Below are 20,398 nucleotides of genomic sequence, written 5' to 3'. Positions count from 1 at the left end.
ACTGGGGAAGCAGGAGAACCACCTGCTTATGCTGGCTTTTACCAAACAAGCCTAGCCACCAGCTGTTGCAAGAGGAAAGGTGGGAGCAGGAAATGCCAGCTCAGCCTGAAGCTACTTGTTTCCTGGGTGAGGGCGAGAGAAGTCCCCAGAAAGCGTATGGTCATTTTCTTCTCTTTCTTCTTGTTGGTCATGGGGCTTGAGAACTCAGGGCCCTGACACTGTCAATTTAGTAAGAGTGCAAGGCTAGCACACTCTTACTACTTTGAGCCACAGCTTTCACTTCCGGTTTTCTGGTGGTTCACTGGAGATGAATCTCATGGATTTTTTCCTGCCTGGGCTGGCTTTGAACTACAATCCTTAGATCTCAGCCTCCTGAGTAGCTAGGATGAGAGGCACGAGCCACCAGCACCCAGCTTTGTCTCCTCCCTCCCTCCCCTCTCACTTTATCTCTTTCCTCTCTTCTGAGGGACAAAGGGTTAGGGGAAAAGTGCCAAGGAAGCCTTTCTTCCCCAACTCTTCTTTCTTCGTGCCAGTACTGAGGCTTGAACTCAGGATCTTAGTGCTCACTGTCCATTAGTCTTTTTGCTCAAAGTCCTGCCACTTGAGTCACAACTCCACTACTGGCTTTTTTTGGTGGTTCACTGGAGATAAGAGTCTCATGGACTTTCCTGCCCAGGCTGGCTTTAAACTGTGACCCTTAGATCTCAGCCTCCTCAGTAGCTGGGATGACAGGTGTGAGCCACCAGCACCCAGCTAACAGGATCATTTTGAAACGGCCACCAGGCAAAAGAAGGAAAAATGCATCCTGTTCACCAATACAGCAGGGCCAGTGGAATCACAAGCACATTGTTAGGTTTTTAAAAAGAGGTAACCGAGTTAGAACCGCACCAGCACGCACGTGGTATTTAGGTAAGGGGTAGGTTTATTCAGTAGACCTGCTGGGACCAGGCAAGGGTGGCACTCCACGTGGCTGGGAAAGGCCTGGGAATGAGAGAGAGCTGGGAAGAGAGGAAAGAGAGAGAAAAGAGCAGAGAGAGGGGTAAGAACAGTAGCACTCACGTGGTATTCAGGTAAGGGGTAGACCTGCTGGGACCAGGCAAGGTTGGCACTCCACGTGGCTGGGAAAGAGAGAGAGAAAGAGAGCAAGAAAAGAGCAGCAAGAGCTAGAAATGAACAGAGAGAGTAAAAAGAGAGAGTCTGGGCCTGGGCTAGCCCTTATGTAGGGTATGGGTGGGGAAAGGTGTGGCCACATCAAATTCAGATGTGACCTCTTCCAGGTGTCCCAGTTGCCTAGGTAATGCAGGTACTGGGTGGAGACTGCTGCGAGGAGGGTGGAGTCTGCTCGCCATCCAGGAGCAGACCTTACACACATGTGTGATGAAACCCCCAGGCCCTTGACTCCATGTTCATTCCCTCCCTTTTCTCGACTGACCCCTGGGTATTATCAGGACCCTGGGTCCACACACAGATGACATTTCTCAGCCTTTCTAATGCTGCGCGAGTCACGTGACCGCATTCCGGCCAAATTAAGTGCAAGGGTGGCGTAGGACTTCCAGGAAGCCTCTTGGAAATCCACCGTTGTCCTTTTTGTCCTTGCTTTCTTCTCTTTCTGCTGCCAGGAATCTCAGGCTGCTGGCTGCTGGCCAAGTGGCTATTTTGGACCGTGAGGTGACCTTGAGAAAAAAACCATGCTGTGGCCCAGACAGGGGCTGGCCTGCTGGTTTTGGACAGGCTCCGCTTGGCTCACATTCCTCTGTGAGGCTCACAGTTCATATTGAGCCCTGGCTGATGTGAGTTTCTGTTAAACATAGTCAAATGCAATCCCAGCTCTCATGCCCCGGATAATCCTTGGCACTTCCAACCCTCTCAAGCGTGGTGGTTTGTTGCATGATTCTGTCGTAGCAACACTAGAAGACAGCTGAGGCATGCGCTGTGTAGGAGAGGAAAGGAGTTCAAACCAACAAAGCCGGCCCGAGGCCACCCAGCCAGCCAGCTCCCTGGGCAGGCCGTGGCTCTCCCAGCAGCTGCCTCGCCCAGCCCTGCCCTGATGATTTTACAAGCAGGTGGAAGCTTCAAGCCCAATGCCGAAGGCTCACATTTAGTCACTCAGGAGGCTGAGAGCTGAGGATGACGGTTTGAAGCCAGCCTGGGCAGGAAAATCCGTGAGGCTAATATTTCCAATTTACTAGCAAAAAGCTGGAAGTGGAGCTGTGGCCTACGAGGTATAGTGCCAGCCTTGAGCAAAGAAAGAAGACTCCACCTAGGCCCTGGGTTTGAGGACTAGTACTAGTACAACACACAAAACAGCTGAGAAGAAATAGGTAACCAGTCAGTTTAAAACATTCTTGATTGGGGCTGGGAAGGTGGCTCAGTGGTAGAGCGCTTGCCTTGCATGCCGGAGGCCCTGGGTTCAATTCCTCAGCACCACATAAGCAAAAAAAAAATAAAAATAAAACATTCTTGATTGAGTCCTTAAGCTGCTTTTTTGCTCAAGGCTAGTGCTTTACCACTTGAAATATAGCTCCACTTCTGGCTTTTTTTTTTTTTTTAAATTGCAGTTAAGAGTCTTATGGACTTTCCTGCCTGGGGTGGCTTTGAACTGTGACTGTCAATCTCAGCCTCCAGAGTAGCTAGGATTACAGACAGGCGGGAGCCACCAGTGCCTGGATAGTGGCAGTTCTGTTTAAAAAGCACGTCTTTAGCCACGTGTCAAAAGATCAACTGCCAGGGCATCCTATGAGCCGACTCCAGACTACCACTGCCCCCTAAAATGACTCAGAAATCACTGTATTGTCATTGCAGTTTTGTTATTGCAAGAGCTGCATCATCAGACAGGTGAAGACACATTGTGAATGGGCAATTAGTGAAATGAATGTGGTGCTGTTTCCAAAGCCCCAACCTGATGATTCACGTGGCGCTGAGTCTTCAAGGGGGGAAAACGCAGAGGCAGGACTTTTTCTCTTTACCATGCAAGCAAAACCGGATCCGGTGGGTTCCACATAGAAAAGTTTTAATGAGACAAATGTCAAGCAACCACATCAACTTCTTAAAAAAAAAAGACAACGAAGAAAATCAAAAGTTTAATTACAAAAACACTTGTACGGAAAACTTGGCATTTCAACAGTCCCAAACACATGTACTTTTTTTTTTTTCCTCTAAAGTTTGTCAGAAACAAAACACCTCTGTCTCCCTTTTCCTCAGCTGCTCCTTGTTTTAAGACAAATAAAAAAGGGAAATGTGTGAACACTCGGAGCCAACAGCTTATTTCTTGAGAGAACCATGGAAGTGTGGTCACATCGAGGAATTTGCTAGAAAACAAGAAGTCTCTGTCCCTTATGGGTGGAGGAGAGGGGGGGTGCACAGACCTGCTCCCCAGAATCTGGCAGTGATGACGGCTGACACCCAGCGAGGCGGGGTCAGGGGTGGTGCCCCTGGAGGGCTGGCACTGAACACTGATGCCACTGCGACGACTCCCCAGGGATCCAGTTACACATTTGAATATGCAAATGAGCCCAGGCATGGACAGGATGGCAGAAGGCACAGGCTTTCCCAGTCACCACAGCGATGCCACCAGGGCTGCAGGAACGGCTCCCGCGGGGGAGAGCAGCAATAGCAGGGGTGGAAGGCTGGAGGGAAGGACAGGAAGCAGCTGGCGGGTGGCAGCCGGGGGTGTCCTGCGGCTACAGACACTGAGTTCCAGCTTGGCCTTCGCAGTCAAGGACTCTTAAGACGTGGCCAAAACAGCAGATGAGAGCTGGGAGAGGGGAAAACGCTGGCAGTGGAGCTGCCTGGCTCTACAGCAATACATAGCCAAGGGGTGCTCAGTCCCCCCAAACTGCCAGGTGCTGGCATGTGGGCTTCAGTGGCACAAAGTTGTTTTTTGTAATTGTTGGTGCCCCCCCCGGCCCGCCTTGGATTACATGAGATGTAGGGGGGGACAACCGGCCATGTAGTGGGGTTCACCCTGCACCAGGAAGGCCACAGTGGTAAGAGGGCTGCATGCCGCCCCGTGCCTTTGGTGGGGGGGGGGAGGGCAGATAATCGGTGCTTGGCTGCCGACGATACCCCTGTACCCCAGAGCGGAGAGGAAAGCAGGACCCCAGGCCAGGCAGAGCCCGTTCTGCTTTTACTAAGGTGAGGGAGAAGCAGGGGATTTTTTTTTTCATACAGACGCAGCAGTCAATGGCCACAGGACAAAGCATGCGTGAATCCCCCACGCCCTCTGCCATTTATTTCCTCCTGGGCCACCTGTGTACCCCAAGTAGACCTAGGGCCCCCCCATCTCCACTAGGAGTAAACTTGGGCTTGTTTTGGCTTTCTCCCTTCCTCCTGTTTACCAGTGACCTTTTCCTCCACAAAAAGAAATGCTCCACAAGACACTGCCAACAGATGGGGACAGGAGCGCCTGGCTGGGGCGGGACTGCACGGGAGCGCAGCCGGAACAGCATGGGGGGGACGGGGGCGGGGGCGGGAGGGGAGCGAGCTCGCCTTCCTCCAGGCCGGCAATCACGGTGCCTGCTGAGGGCCGGCCCCCACTGCGCCCACGAGGGCTGGGAACACAGCCCTGCTCCACAGGGCTCTGTCAACAAGAAGCTCCCTTCTTCCCAAGCTCAGCAGGGCGATGATGGGAGAAGATTGGGACCATCCAATGAGAGAGGCTCTCCAGAGCCCTGCTGCGCCCAAGCCCAGAGGTCAGAAAATGGAGATGTACAACTTGGTATGGGTGAAGGAAAGGAAAAAAAAAAAAAAATCCACCCAAAAGGCGTCAGAAAAAGTGACAGCTAAGTAAAAAGCAAACAAACAAAAAACCTGGAGTGCCACCCATTGAGGGGTCCAATCGGAACTGCCACAAGGGGAAGTCTTCCTGTCCATGGCAGGTGGCAGCCCCAGGGGAGGGGCCGGGCCGGTCTGCAGGTCAGTCCCACGCGCCCTGGCCTGTGGTCTCCTGGGGGGAGGGTATTTCACACACACCAGCCTCCCCCCTGGAATCCTCAGTCCTTCTCTGCTGCTCTCAGTTCAAATTTCCACAGATGGCTTCTCATTCCACACAAGCAAAAACACAGAACATCTTGGATCCCTAAGACCTGGAGAGTTTGGGGGTAAGGAGAGGGGAGACACCAGATAGAAAACTATTGATTAGTTGGGGCTGGAGACTCAAGAAATGCCGTGAGCTGGGAGTGGCGACCTGCGCCTGTTTATCTCAGCTACTTGGGAAGCTGAGATCAGGGCTGTGGTTCCAGACCAGCTTGTGTTTGTGTTTGTGTGTGTGTCTGTGTGTGGTTCCAAGATGGCATCTGAAAAGAAGGGAGGTGGGCTACTGCTGGAAGTGTAAATAGGAGGACTGGGGTCCAGGCTGGCCCTGGCAAAAAGTGAGACCTGGCCAGGCACGCGTTGCTCACGCCTGTCATCCTAGCTACTCAGGAGGCTGCCACCTGAGGATCAGGGTTCAAAGCCAGCCTGGGCAGGAAAGGCCGTGAGACTCTCATTTCTAATGAACCACCAGAAAAATGGAAGTGGAGCTGTGGCTCTAAGGGGTAGAGTGTCAGCCTTGAGCAAAAAAAGCTCAGGGATAGCACCCAGGCCCTGAGTTCAAGGCCCATAACTGACCCCAAATCAAAACAGAAAGAACCAAGCCGGGCGCTGGTGGCTCATGCCTGTAATCCTAGCTACTCAGGAGGCTGAGATCTGAGGATCGTGGTTCAAAGCCAGCCCGGGCAGGAGAGACCGTAAGACTCCTATCTCCAATAAACCACCAGAAAACCGGAAGTGGCGCTGTAGCTCAAGTGGTAGAGCGCTCACCTTGAGCTGAAGAGCTGAGGGACAGCGCCCAGGCCCAGAGTTCAAGCCCCATGGCCGACCAAAAAAAAAAACCAAAAAACAGAAAGAACCTCCAATGAGACCTTAGCTTAGGAGTAACCAGTGCAAAAAGGGCTGGGAAGTGGCTCAAATGGTAGAGGGCCAGTTTAGCAAATTGAAGCTCCGAGTTCAAACCCTAGTATTGACCAAAAAAAAAAAAAAAAAAAAAAAAAAAGATTAAGGCAAGGAGTAGTTTCTATCAATCAGAGAGCTCATAAAGCTGCAGCCACCTTCACTGAGGTATATGGGGTAACAATTCCATGAGAAGTGTGGCCTGCCTAGTTCCAATTCTGCAACAACAAAAAGCACCAGTTGCTGAACACAGAGACCAATCTGATGAGGGGAAATTAGTATCCTACTTTAGCACCAAGAACTGCGTGGTCAATCAAAACCAATTTTCTTCAAGCATAAATCTAAGGATATCTGTCTGTGTAGGAATGTGTTATATGTTATGCTCAATAAAATGTTCTTTTTGGTTGGGCTCAGTAATCCTACCTACCCAGTGGTCCGAGATCTGGAGGTTCACTGCCAGAAGCTAGCCTGGGCAGGAAACTCCATGAAACTCCACTTTTCAGAAACGACCATCAAAGAGCTGGGCTGAAGGCATGTCTCAAGAGGCAGAGCACCAGCGGAGCTGGCAATTGGAGAGGCCCTGCATTTTGAATGTCAGTACTGCTGCCCTTTTCCCAAAGGGTTTTTTTTTTTCCCCCTCCAAGTCTCAAACAGCCAAGTATTTATCATTTGATTCATCTGGAACTGGGTAACACATGGGTTTTAATGGTTCAGATAAAAGCAGTCACCTCTCAGGAAGCCACGGCGGCTCCTCCTGGGTCTCTGGGAGTGCAGGAGTGAGCGAGACAGAGGGAAGGTGAAGTAGAGTCACTCTTCCATCTGACCTGAAGATGGGCCAGCCAGAAGTCTCTAATGTCATCATGGACTGGAACCTTTTATTTTTTACATTTTTGATCGGTTGTGGGGCTTGCACTTCTGGTTTTTGAGTGGTTCACTGTAGATAAGAGTCTCGAGGACATTGCTGCCTGGGCTGGCTTTGAGCTGCAATCCTCAGATCTCAGCCTCCTGAGTAGGATGACAGGATGACAGGGGTGTGCCACTGGCGCCCGGCAGGACTAGAACCTTTTCTATACCTCTAATGCTCTAGTGCAAGGTTTTCCTTCGTGGCATCTGCAGGCACGCTGCGGGCCCTCTCCCCTCTGTGGGATCCAGTTTCTCTGAGTTCTGGACGTTCTTCGGAAAGGCAGGGACCCGGAGCTCCCCTCCCTCCCTCCCTGGTTCCTGACGGAAGAGTGAAAGCTCTGCCAAGCTCGTGTCAGGGAAATTAATTGCACCACGAGTGCTGGGGACATCAGGCCTAGCTGTCCGTACATATTTGTATAATGAAGCCAGGCTAGTATTAATCACAGCCTTTATAATTGTTTCATTTGACAGTGGCGGCGCGGCGCGGGGGAACTGGCTGTGCCTAGCTATGCTGGGTTGCAAGAAGCTGTAGTAACAGCAGCTAGCATTTCCAGGTATTTTTTTTTTTTTTTTCCAAGGGCAAAGCATTTGTAGAGTAGAATCAAGGGTAATGGTAATATTCCTCGCTTGTCTATGGCCCTTCTGCGAGCTCCAGTTTTTTATACCCTTACCCTTAAGACAGAGCTCTAAGCGAATGCCTAGAGCTTATTGGCAAAGGCTTCACATGGAAACCACAGTCCGGCTGCCCCGTGCACAGGAGTGGGGAGACCGTGGCCCATCAGTGACTGTTTGCTTTCACCTCTTCCATGCTGGCTCTCCCAGCTCTCTCCTTTCAAGCAAACAAGAGTGCTAATTGAAAACACTGTGTGAAGATGAGAAGGATGACGAGCTCCTGGAAATCCCAGGCTTGGATTTACAAGCTGTTCTCTTTTGGTGGCTGCTGCAGCAGCAGCCATACCACTCCTGTGGCCTGCGGGGAGCACGGCCATTGAAGTACCTTCTACTCCATCTGGCTGCCTGCTACTGGAACTGGAGGCCTGATCCCACTCGGCATGGCTAGAGCTAAGCATCATGAACCAATTAGAGCAGTGGCCATCCAAAGGCAGGCCCTGAAGGCCAAAGATTTCCTTTTGTCATTACACATAACAAGTCAGGGATTTTTTTATTTTGTCGGTTGTGGGGCTTGAACTCTGGGCTTGAGTGCTGTCCCTCAGCTCTTCAGCTCAAGGTGAATGCTCTTGAGCTATACAGCGCCACTTACAGTTTTCTGGTGATTTATCGGAGATAAGAGTTTCACGGCCTTTCCTGGCCAGGCTGGCTTTGAACCACAATCCTCAGATCTCAGCCTCCTGAGTAGCTGGGATTACAGGTGTGAGCCACCAGCACCCGGCTTTTTTTTTTTTTTTTTTTTGCCAGTCCTGGGGCTCGAACTCAGGGCCTGGGTATTGTCCCTGGGCCTCTTTTGCTCAAGGCTAGCACTCTACCACTTGAGCCACAGCGCCATTTCTGGCCTTTTTCTGTGTATGTGGAATCGAACCCAGGGGTTCATGCATGCGAGGCAAGCACTCTACCACTAAGCTACCTTCCCAGCTCAAGTCAGGGATTTATTCTTATACATGCCGTGCAAAGTCCAACCCAAGCTAGAACATCAATTATGTATACACTTAGGCCTGCAGGACAAAAAGACTCCAACTCAGGATGCTTTGAAGGCATCCCCTGCTGTGGGCTCCGGCCTTCTCCGAGGCTGCTACACTGCACAGCCTCACTCTCAAGACTCTTCAACACTTCATGCATCTGCAGGCAACTTAATCATAGACCCTAGGGCTGCTAGTTTTGGGGATGGCTTCCTGAAAGAGCACCTTGTCTCTAGGAATTTCAGTGAACAAACACTGGCTCTAAGAAATGTTATCTGATGACCATTATGGCCAAAAAATCTGCAAGGGAAGATCTCTCTTTCCTCTTTGAGAAAATCATCTGTCTCTGTCTGTCTGTCTGTCTGTCTATATCTCTCTCTCACTATGTATCTATGTATCTATCTAATCTATCTAATCTATCTGCCAGTCTTGGGGCTTGGATTCAGGACTCAGCTGCTGTCCCAGGTCTTTTTTGCTCAAGGCAGAAGCTCTACAAGATTGGAGCCACGCTGCCACTTCTGGTTTTCTGGTGATTCACTGGAGATAAGAGTCTCACAGACTTTCCTGTCCAGGCTGGCTTTGAACCTCGATCTTCATATCTCAGCCTCCTGAGTAGTTAGATTATAGACATGAGCCACTGGTGCCCAGCTTGAGGGATATATATATATTTTTTGGGTCTGGTCGTGGGGCCTGAACTCTGGGCCTGGGCGCTGTCCCTCAGCTCTTCAGCTCAAGGCTAGCGCTCTACCACTCGAGCCACAGCGCCACTTCCGGCTTTTTTCTTTTTGCTTATGTGGTGCTGAGGAATCGAACCCAGGGCCGCAGGCATGCAAGGCAAGCGCTCTACCACTGAGCCACCTTCCCAGCCTGAGGGATATATTTTTTAAAAAGCTTTTTCTTATTTAGTTATTGCTTATTCATAGAGCCAGGGCATCAAGTGTTCACACCACCATTTAACATGCAATAATCACTCTGTTATGGCATGATAAATTAGAATGCTTACTCATACAGGTGCCTCCCCCCTGCCCACTTCTCACTGACCCCCTGTAAGTCATTATAGATATTCACCAGGGAAAAGAAACATTCACAATTAAGTGGTATTTATTTTGTTCTGACAACTGGTTGGGTATGGTTTCTTCTAAATTTCTTACCCGGTCTTCAAACCCCATTTTGGAACCTAACACCTGAAAATGTCAAAGCAAGAACTGAAGCCTAACCAACCACAAACTCCTGTTCTTCCATTACCATTAAGACGCATAAGTGAGATAAAACTGCTGGGATTCTGTTTTTCTAGTATTCTTTAGAAAGATTTTGCTGAGTGTTGGTGGCTTACACTTGTCACCTTTAGCTATTCAGGAGGCTGAGCTCTGAGGATCCTGGTTCAAAACCTGCCCAGACAGCAAAGTCTGTGAGACTCTTATCTCCAATTAATCACCAAAGAGCCAGAAGTGGAGCTGTGGCTCAAATGGTAGAGTGCTAGCCTTGAGTGAAAAAGCTCAGAGACAGCACATACGACTTCAAGCCCTGGTACTAATACTAGAGTGCACGTGCGTGTGTGTTGCGCGTGCGTGCGCGCACACACACACAAACACACATATTATTTGATCTTCAGTAACCACATAATAGAAATCTAACCCCTGTCTCCACTCAGGGAGTGAAAGCCCGGGACTCAGTGGACCCATAGCATGAGGATGAGGACGGGGGCTGGTACAGGACCCACCAGGAACACTCACCGGTCCTAACGGTCCAGCCTGCTCACCACCTCCCGGACAGTGGCGATGAAGTTTTCATTGTCTTGGGGATTTGCTAAAATAATGCTGTGCAGTCTGTTCATGTAAGAGTCAATGGTGTCCAGGGTGGGAGTCTCTCCACTTCCTGAAATGAGGAGGAAGGGAGAGAGAGAGGGGGAGAGGGAGAGAGAGAGAGAGAGAGAGAGAGAGAGAGAGAGAGAGAGAGAGAGAGAGAGAGAGAGAGAGAGAGAGAGAGATGCTTTCTTTCCCATTCAGTTCAACCCTAAAACATTCCAGGGAATCCACAGAAGGAGAAGTGGACTCTAAAGTGGTTTGCTCCACAAATATTTTAATTTTACAGGAGAGACTTTCAGGCCACAAAGAAACGAAATGAAAGCAGCTGAACGCGAGGAAGGTGGCAACTTTCTGCTGCGACTATTCTCCAAACAGGCTCTAAGACCCTGTGCCTGTTTTCCTTCCCTTTGAATAGAGGGGACCTGGGGTACAGTGCTCCCCTTACACGGCTGGGCCTGCTGTCCCCCTCCCCCTTACCAGACAGCCCCCCCATCTTCCCCTCCCCCATCTTCCCCTCCCACCTTACCAGGCAGGGGCATGCTGGCGAAGCTGCTGGCCAGCACCTGCCGCAGGGTCTCCAGGTGCTGCTGTAGGACTGCGTTGCGGCCCCGCTCCTGGACCACATCCCCTTCCAGCTTCTCCACTGCCGTGCGCATGCTCTCCACGTGCTTCTGTAGGGCCGCGTTCCTCTCCTCGAACTCCATGTTGGACTTCCGAAGCTGGCGGAGCTCTGCCTCGCGCGCTGAGGACACACAGGGCCCCCACCCCCCAGAACCAGGCAGCGTGAGGAGGGGGCCTCGGAGAAGACCCGGTGACTCACTCTTCCAAGGAAGTTCTGCTGAGCGTCTCTCATTAGCTCTCCCACCTCATCTTCGGATTCTCATTACGGCCCTCCAGATAGCAATTTCAGCGATGAAACGCCTGGCTCCCCAGAGCTGTTTTAATTCTCTATGATTGCAACCAACAGTGGCAATTCCCAGCATTTTGGGTTTGTTAGCTCTGTGCCGCGAGGAGCCCGAGGGCTCCGCAGGGGACCCTGGGAGGCTGGCCAGGCACAGCGACCCGCGTCCATCCGTGCCTCCCGGGGACCAGCTCTGCAATTACTTTCTATACTCTGGAGTCCCAGGTAAGCTTGCCTTTGTTCAGAGGGTTCCAGGCTATGCATCTAAAAGCAACCGCATTTGTCACTTATGCTTTTTTTTTAAGTGCTGAGACCAAAGGAACTTTGACAATACTGGCTTGGATTTCTTTCCTTGGTCCTGGGGCCTTTACTAAAGAGTGGAAAAGCAGCAATTCTTCCAGAAAAGTCCTAAGGAAGGCTAGGATCACCCCAGCATGGGGGTGAGAGACTCCTGAGAAATACATCCCCGGCAAAGACCCAAGACCCAAGGACATAAAAAAATACTCCAGTAATCACCTTTGCTGTGATTCAGAAATTCCTCAGTAAATATAGGGATGTCAAAAACAGATCTCTCTTTTACTTCTGCTTCTTTCTGCAAGTCAAGAACACAAGTTAATTCTTACACAGAGGCTAGATAAATCACAGTGCCTGGGGCACAATCATCACGGTGTCCTTAGGGAAACAGTAGCCTGAAAGCAGGAATGGGTCCAGGACAGCCCGGAAGAGAGTGTCTCACCAGAATCAGTTCTCTTAGATGCAGAACTGCTGTGTGTGACATGCCTTGCCTGAATGAGAATGATAAATTTGCAAGTCTTTCCTTCCTTCCTCCCTCCCCTCCCTTTCTGGTGCTCTACCGGGGCTTGAACTCAGGGTCTGGGCACTGTCTCAGCTTTTTTGCTCAAGGTTGGTGCTCTACCACTTGAGGGACAGCTCCACTGCCAGCTTTCTGGCGATTCCATTGGAGCTAAGTGTTAGATATTTAAAGAGGCTGCTGAGTAAGAACACCACGCACATGGTATTCAGGTAAGGGATAGGTTTATTCAGCGGACTGGCTGGCACCAGGCTAGGTTGGCACTCCACATGGCTAGGAAGGGGGAGTCTGGACCTGGGCCATGCCTTATCTAAGGTAGGTACGGGAGAAGGTGGGCCAGGTAAAGGGAAGTGGGACCAGGTAAGAGGACATGGGACCAGGTGGGAAAAAGGTGTGGCCATTATCAGATCCAGATGTGACCTCAGCAGATGCAGATGTGACCTCTCCCAGGTGTGCCAGTTGCCTAGGTAACACAGCTTCTGGGCAGAGACTTGGTCCTCAAGGAGAGAGGAGTCTGCTCACCATCCAGGACTGACCTTACACTAAGGGTTTCATGGACTTTTCTGCCCAGGCTGGCTTTGAACCAGGAATCCTCATATCTCAGCCTCCTGAACAGTTAGGATTATAGAAGTAAGCACTTTTTAGCTCTGTGGGCTTTTTGTTTTATTTTTGGTCTGTTGTGGGGCCTGAACTCTGCCTGGACACTGTCCTTCAGCAATTCAGCTCAAGGCTAGCACTCTACCACTTAAGCCACAGCGCCACTACCGGCCTTTTCTGCTTATGTGGTGCTGAGGAATCGAACCCAGGGCCTCATACATGCAAGGCAAGCACTACCACTGAGCCACCTTCCCAGCCCCATAGCTCTCTGATTTGAATAGTCCAACAATACAGAGTTGTGAACATAGCTGGGGCAGGAAATAATTAAGAAAGGCTGTTTTTTCAATCATTTCTGTTGGTTGTGCATGTAAAATGCGGAGATAAGATTGTGCATTCTAAATGTGCACAGTGGACAGATCCATTAAGCAGAGATCTTCCTGCCATGAGAACAATAATGGTATGCTATCAGCACTTCTATTTCTTAAGAAGGCACAGGCTATCTTTGGGGTTCTTGTAGTCTTTTCTTCAGACAGAAAAAAACTCAAAAAACAAAAAAACAAAAACCAAACCAACCAACTAACCAAAAAACTCAGAAATAAACAGGCTCTATAAATGAGAACATTAAAGATAATATGAGATAGGAAAAAAATAACAAGGCCTAAAATTAATTCACCAATGAACCATTAACATAAAAGTCTTACAAAAACCATGCAAAATATATTCAACTACGATCCGTGAGAACAGAGTCAGTATTTCAAGATGCTTTGGCTGCCATTTCAACAATGCACATGAAGTTGAAAGTATAATGAATATAAATTATAGGTGTCTTGGCCAGGTGTTTAAAAATCTTGCATAGTATCAGTCAGTAAAGAGAACGGTATGGAAGGAGTGCAGAAGAAATTACTGCTAAAACCTGAAGGCTCCAAAATCCTTAGAACATGAAAAACAGTGAAGAAAATATCCAGAAATTATTCCTATAAAAACATGTTTAAAGGGAGAGGGATAGGGGGCTGGGAAGGTGGCTCAGTGGTAGAGCGCTTGCTTTACATGCCTGAGACCCTGGGTTTGATTCCTCAGCACCACATAAGCAAAAAGAAAAAAAAAAAAGCCGGAAGTGGCGCTATGGCTCAAGTGGTAGAGCACTAGCCTTGAGCTGAAGAGCTGAGGGACAGCGCCCAGGCCCAGAGTTCAGGCCCCATGACCGGACCCCCCCCCCCCCCAAAAAAAAAAGGGAGAGGGATAGAATGTTATCTTTTTTCTTGTTTCCACTGTTTTTTATCTTTGAACACAAAAGTGATTTGATGCCCAGTAGAAAAGCTAAGCAATTCACAGCCTGTGGAGAATCATGGGATTGTGTTCCTGTTTCCTTCTGCTATTGACATAGGAAGGGGCTGGTGGATGCAGCAGATCAAGACAGACATTTAAGATGGAAATCTGGCTAGGCACTGGTGGCTCATGCCTGTAATCCTAGCAACTCACGAGGCTGAGATCTGAGGATCGTGGTTCAAAGTCAGGTGGGGCAGGAAAGTGAGACTCTTTATTGTTGTTGTTTTCTGGTGGGATACTGTTGCTAAGGTCTTACACTCAAGACTAGCACTCTACCACTTTGAGCCACAGTGCTACTTCTGGTTTTCTGGTGATTAATTGGAGATAAGAGTCTTATAGACTTTCCTACCTAGGATGGCTTTGAAGTGCAATCCTCGGATCTCAGCCTCCTGAGCAGCTAGGGTTACAGGTGTGAGCCACATCCAACTTCTTTCTGTGAGACTTATCTCAAAGTGGTAGAGCAGAAAAGTTCAGGGACAGCATTCAGGCCCTGAGTTCTAGCCCCATGACTGGTGGTACATTCCTATATCCCTAGCACTCAGAGGCTGAGGCAGGAGGATTGCAAGTTTGAGGCCAGCCTAGGCTAAAAATTGAAACTGCCAAAAAAAAAACAACCAAACAAAAAAACCAGGAGCAGTGGCTTAACCTGTGATTCCAATTATTCAGGAAGCATAAATAATAAGACTTAGGTCCAGGTTCTCACAGGCAAAACTATCTGAAAAACAAAGCAAGAAGGGTTTGGGGAGGTGGGCATCAGGAGGACTGGGGTTCGAGGCTCACCCAGATGAAAAGTCCATCATGGGGTGGTATGTGCTTGCCTCTGTTGAAAGCATAAATAGGAGGCGCACAGTCCAGATAAAACTGCAGGCCCTAGCCGGGCGCTGGTGGCTCACGCCTGTAATCCTAGCTACTCAGGAGGCTGAGATCTGAGGATCGCGGTTCAAAGCCAGCCCGGGCAGGAGAGACTGTGAGACTCCTATCTCCAATAAACCACCAGAAAACCGGAAGTGGCGCTGTAGCTCAAGTGGTAGAGCGCTCGCCTTGAGCTGAAGAGCTGAGGGACAACGCCCAGGCCCAGAGTTCAAGCCCCACGACCGACAAAAAAAAAAAAAAAAAAAAAAAAAAAAAACAACTGCAGGCCCTATCTGGAAAATAACTAAGGTAAAAAGAATTTGGGGCGTGGCTCAAGTGGTAACCTAGCAATGGAGGCTCTGGATTCAAACCCCAACTACTGTTATTAGAGAGAGAGAGAGAGAGAGAAAGGAATTTGAAAAACTATTACATGAGGAGTAGTTCATTTCAGAGCGCTTAATTTCTACCATATCTTTTTCCTTCCCAGAGAAAGTAAGAAAAGTTTCCCAGAACACTTTAAAAATAGTCAACAAAAATGTTCACAGAGAGCCCCCAATTTCAGCAGGAAAGCTTTGTCCAGGGTGGGTTCCGCAGTGGATTTCAATGTGCGCGTGCGGGGCAGGCAGTGGGCGGGCTCCACACACTCCCCAGGGGTGGGATCTCCACTGGGCTGGAGCGTGATTGTTCCATTGCCTCTGGACCACAGGGAAGTTCTCACCCGAGTTTCACCCTGCACGAGGCACTGCCCAAGCCCACCGGCATCCTGGCATGGTCGTGTGACTTTAGTCTCCTATTTAACTGCACAGCCCAGGGTAAGACTATCTGCCAGCCGGAGGGGAACAGGGGGTGCCCGGCTCCACACAGAGCCCCCTCCCAGGACTCTGCCCTTCTCGGACTGGAATTACATTCCCTTTGTGGTCAGGGCAGTCCCAGGCTAGCTCATTACAAAAGGGCAGAGGCTGTGCCACTTGAGTGCACTAACACCCTGGCCCTTGGTACAGATCCTGGGAGTGCAAATGAAGAAACATTAAGGCAATTAAATGAAACTGTTGAGTCTCTAAACACAACGGAGGGATTCTACTTAACGGCACAGTGGTAATAAAAAGCATCAGCACTCTGCCATTACAGCGGACGTTTCTCCGGCATGCAGAGGATTCTCCCGGGGGCTCGGAGAGACTTAAGCTGCTTCAAGTATTGCTCAAGGGATTAAAATCATAAGGATTTGATTACCTCCTCACCGAAAGGGTCTAATTTGTTCAGGCTGAGTGTCATTCTGTCATTTGTCATAAATTAAAGGAGCAACAAAATGATTGTTTCTACCTTTAGCGTTCGCACAAAGGGAGACACTTGGTGGAGAGTGGCAGCCGCTGCCTCCTGGGCCTGGGGGGGCTGGCTCTTCTCAGAAGACGACGTGGACACTCTTCATTTGGCTTTGCACTTTATATACTGGGTGCAGGGTCAGAGAACAGAGGCCCCGTTGAATGGAACCTGTTTTGCTGTGTTCCAGGCTCCAGGTCAGATTTTCAGAGGGGAAGAGGAGCGTCCTCTGAAGCGCCCTTTACTCTGGGGATCCTTACTGCTGTGAGCCAGGCTGCAGTGGCCCCGTGCAGTGAGGGCTGCCTTCCATCACCATTTACTTTTCTGTGATTCCTATTACGTTAGGAAAGCCGTGCCTGCTGTCTGTAGTTCCTGTCTGTCATCCTGGTTCAAAGCCAGCCTGGGCAGAAAATTTCATGAGACCCCCCCCTTTCTCAACCAATGGCTGGGTGCTTTAGTATGTACATGTCATCTCGGCTACTTGGGAGGCTGAGATGGGTAGAATCAGGGTTCTAGGCCGGTCTGGAGAATAAAGCCCATGAGATTACATTTTAATGGAAGAAGCTAGGGCCTGTAGCATGCTTATTATCTAAGTTATGACAGGAAGAGAGATGAATCACGGTCCAGGTGCATGTCTGGGAAGGAAGCTAGAGCAATAGAGTACCTGCCTAACAAGTCTGGAGGCCCTGAGTTCAACACTAGTATTGTCAAAAAAAAAAATCTACATGCAAGGAAATCATAATTTGAAAACCTTCAAACGAGGGCTGGGAAGGTAGCTTAGTGGTAAAGTGTTTGCCTAGCATGCATGAAGCCCTGGGTTCGATTCCTCAGTACCACATACACAGAAAAAGCTCAAGGTAGAGTGCTAGCCTTGAGCAAAAGAAGCTCAGGGACAGTGCCCAGGCCCTGAGTTCAAGACCCAGGACTGGTAAAAAAAAAAAAAAAGAAAAAAGAAAAAAAACCAAACCAAAACAAAAATTTTTCACACCAATTCAGTTCTCTTATACTGCAATTGCTCTGAAAATACCTAGCTGTGGAAATATATTATTCAAAAGTGAGGGACATTAGCAAGATCAAGAGCCTGGCTCTGAACTCTTGGCCTGCTTGGGTATGGCAGCCAAGAGAGAATGTTCTTTGCACACTCAGAACTGCGGCTGGCCGGGCGCTGATGGCTCACGCCTGTCATCCTAGCTACTCAGAGGGCTGAGATCTGAGGATCCTGGTTCAAAGCCAGCCCGGGCAGGAAAGGCCGTGAAACTCTTATCTCCAATAAACCACTAGAAAACTGGAAGTGGTGCTGTAGCTCAAGTGGTAGAATGCTTGCCTTGAGCTGAAGAGCTGAGGGACAGCGCCCAGGCCCAGAGTTCAAGCCCCAAGACCAAAAACAAACAAACAACAAAAAAACAAACAAACAAAAAAAACAAACTGTGGCTGCTGTGCGGCTTCTTACATGCTCAAATTGGGTTTGGTTCCACAATCCTGGGAACAGGAAAATCCCAGAGACTCATTACTTTCCATAGATCGGAAAAAATTAGAGAAATTTCAATCCTAATTTCTATCATACTAATATATTGCGATAAAATGCTTCCTTCTAATGAATGGCAGCAGCAAATAACAACTTCTAGACCTGATTAGAGTTACTGTATCTTTTCTGACTGTAACTATCGACATTATTAAAGACAAAAATATCACATATTGTTTGGCCAGGAAAATCCATAGTGAGGGAAAGAGTCAGTGACTGAGGAGAAAATGCTGTATCGACTCAGATTCCTCTCCTAATTCAGCCTTGTGATCACTGACAGTAAAGAGGCAATCAAGTAGGGAAAAAAGAAGAGTCACTGCATGATATTGGTGATGACACCCAGAGAAGATGAAATAAAAACTAAGTTAGACAGGTGGGTGCAGGTGGCTCATGCCTGTCATCCTAGCTACGTAAGAGGCTGAGCTTAGGATTGTGGTTCAAAGCCAGCCCAGACAGTAAAGTCTGTAAAACTCTTATCTCAAAGAAAAGCTACTAAAAAGCTGAAAGTAGAACCATGGCTTGAAGTAAAATGCTAGCCTTGAGAAAAGAAGCTCAGGGACAGTGCCCAAACTTGAGCAAATGAAGCTCAGGGAAAGTGCTCAGACCCTAAGTTCAAGCCCCAGGACCAGCATAAACAACAACAACAACAACAACAATAACGTACACAATTGTTCAGTTTTTTTTTTTTTGGGTCCAGTTGTGGGGCCTGAACTCTGGGCCTGGGCGCTGTCCCTCAGCTCTTCAGCTCAAGGCTAGCGCTCTATCACTTCAGCCACAGCGCCACTTCCGGCTTTTTTCTTTCTGCTTATGTGGTGCTGAGGAATCAAACCCAGGGCCTCAGGCATGCATTTCTAGCCCCTTGTTCAGTATTTTGGAAAGCCTCCAACCTTACCCAGCTTTCATTTAAAATGCAAAGTATACATACGAAGTTTCTCAAGCAATATATATTCATAAACATTGGCATCTTAGAGTAAAGATCACATATAACTAACTTAAATACAATTTACATAGAGAACAAAGTGCTAATATTTACTATACCTCCCACTTTATAATCCATGGATAGTAAGACATTTAATCTATTGGGTATATGAATCTCAATCTTTTCTCTATGTCTTAAAAAAGTCATCAAATTAGCTGAGAACTATAACCTTAAGATAAATGTTACTAATTTGAAAGAAACAATTTCCTCAGCTTAGTTTTTTATTCAATTACTCATAAGAGAATACATAACTTGTCCCTCCCCCCCAAATCCATTGTTATTTCAAGTCATCTTTGGGTTCTTCTATAAAAAGCAGCTCTGTTTTATCTCCTCCATGCAAGAGCACAATGCAAGGGCATATGGGGTTGGATACAAAGAGAGAAACTAGATCCAGTGTGCTTCAAAGACATCACACATCATCCAAGAATGTGAACAACTAAAGTATCTGAGCAAGCTCAGCACCAGGCCAAATCAGCTAAGCGCATAACAGATTCAAGTGCATAAAGGCTGCAGGTTAAAGTTACAAAAGCCAAAGAAACTGAAGAACAGAAAAACTTGAAGGAGGAGGTGAAATTGAAATGGGGTTAGAAAGAGGTCTAGAAAACTGAGAGGCAGAAATGAGAGGATGGGGGCGGGGGAGTAAAGGCCTGCATGTATGTATAAGGAAGGGAAAGATTCCTGGAAAAAAAACAACTGGACCCAGACTTAGGCAGAGCAGGGAGGGGGCCTGGAACACAGTAGGAAACAGAGGTTTTCCAGCTACTTGGAATGAGAAGGTGGCATTCAATTAAACAACACCGGGTTCCTGAGTGTCAATGTACCTGGTGAGCACTGCCATTTTAAAGCATGGAATAACCCCTGTTTTTTTATTTCCCTTATAGTCATATATTAAGCACAGCCCCCTCTCTCTCTCCTCTCTCCTCTCTCCCCTCCTCTCTCCTCTCCCCCTCCCCTCCTCTCCCTCCCCTCCTCCCCCTCCCCTCCCTCCCTCCCTCCCCTCCTCCCTCCCTCCCCTCCACCCACTCTCTCCCCTCTCTCTCTCCTCTCTCCTCTCTCTCTTCTCTCTCTCTCTCTCTCTCTCTCTCTCTCTCTCTCTGCATTCCCTAAATAACACCTTCCTGAAAGTGAGACTATAGTATTTGGGGATAAAATATGGTCAGGTTGTAGCCTTCGTTTGGCAGGCTCTCCTTTCCACATTACCTCTGAATACTACCAGTGTTTGACACACACTGGGGTTATGCACTGCAGTTCAAAGCGAGCCTCGTGACCTATGTGTCCACCACAGGTGAACCCAATGCCAGGTACTCAGATCAGAAAAATCAATGTTCGAGGCCAGCCTGGGTATAAAAATTTGAGACCTCCATTTCAACAGATGGCCAGTATAGAGGTGCATGCTGGGTGGCACTGCCGCTGGGAAGCACGCTGGCTGCCTGAACGGCACAGCTGTCATCTCCAGCAATTGGAGGAACACAGGAGAACAGGAGAACCTCAGTCCAGGCCAGCCACAGCAAAAAGCAAAACCCCACTGCACTGAACTGTGGGACAGAAGAAACAATATCATTCATTAAAAAGATGCAAGAGCATGCTTGGCACCAGTGGCTCACGCATGTAATCCTAGCTACTCAGGAGGCTGAGATCCGAAAAGCATGGTTAAAACCAGACTGGGTGGGAAAGTCTGCAAGACTCTTATCTCCAATTAAACACCAAAAAATAAGCTGGAAGTAAAGCTGCAGCTCAAGTGGTAGAACACCAGCCTTGAGCCTGAAAGCTCAGGAACAGTGCCCAGGCCCTGATTTTAAGTTCCAGGACAGGCACCGAAAAAA

The 20,398-nt window shown here is 48.7% G+C and overlaps 1 protein-coding gene across 9 annotated transcripts in view; it reads right to left on the bottom strand.

Annotated features, from left to right (window-relative positions):
• Positions 1 to 927: 927 nt before the first annotated feature.
• Hmg20a (high mobility group 20A) overlaps positions 928 to 20,398 on the bottom strand; it is a 73,688-nt gene continuing 54,217 nt past the window's right edge. For 4 of the 9 annotated variants that reach the window (XM_070042837.1, XM_070042840.1, XM_070042836.1 and 1 more), the window contains 4 exons: positions 11,688 to 11,763; positions 10,797 to 11,012; positions 10,199 to 10,340; positions 2,994 to 5,084 (listed from right to left, as the gene is read on the bottom strand). In XM_070042837.1, the coding sequence (XP_069898938.1) occupies positions 10,204 to 10,340; positions 10,797 to 11,012; positions 11,688 to 11,763 (429 nt within the window). In that variant the 3' untranslated portion in view covers positions 2,994 to 5,084; positions 10,199 to 10,203. Of the gene's footprint in view, positions 1,931 to 2,790; positions 2,961 to 2,993; positions 5,085 to 5,735; positions 6,934 to 6,960; positions 9,650 to 10,198; positions 10,341 to 10,796; positions 11,013 to 11,687; positions 11,764 to 20,398 lie in introns of those variants that run through there. The other 5 variants (XM_070042833.1, XM_070042835.1, XM_070042834.1 and 2 more) reach the window with 5 other exon arrangements.

The sequence above is a fragment of the Dipodomys merriami genome, unplaced genomic scaffold, assembly GCF_024711535.1.
Source record: "Dipodomys merriami isolate MVZ:Mamm:240054 unplaced genomic scaffold, mDipMer1.0.p SCAF_33, whole genome shotgun sequence".
In the NCBI taxonomy this organism is placed as follows: domain Eukaryota; kingdom Metazoa; phylum Chordata; class Mammalia; order Rodentia; family Heteromyidae; genus Dipodomys; species Dipodomys merriami.
This window is presented reverse-complemented; position numbering and strand designations above follow the sequence as displayed.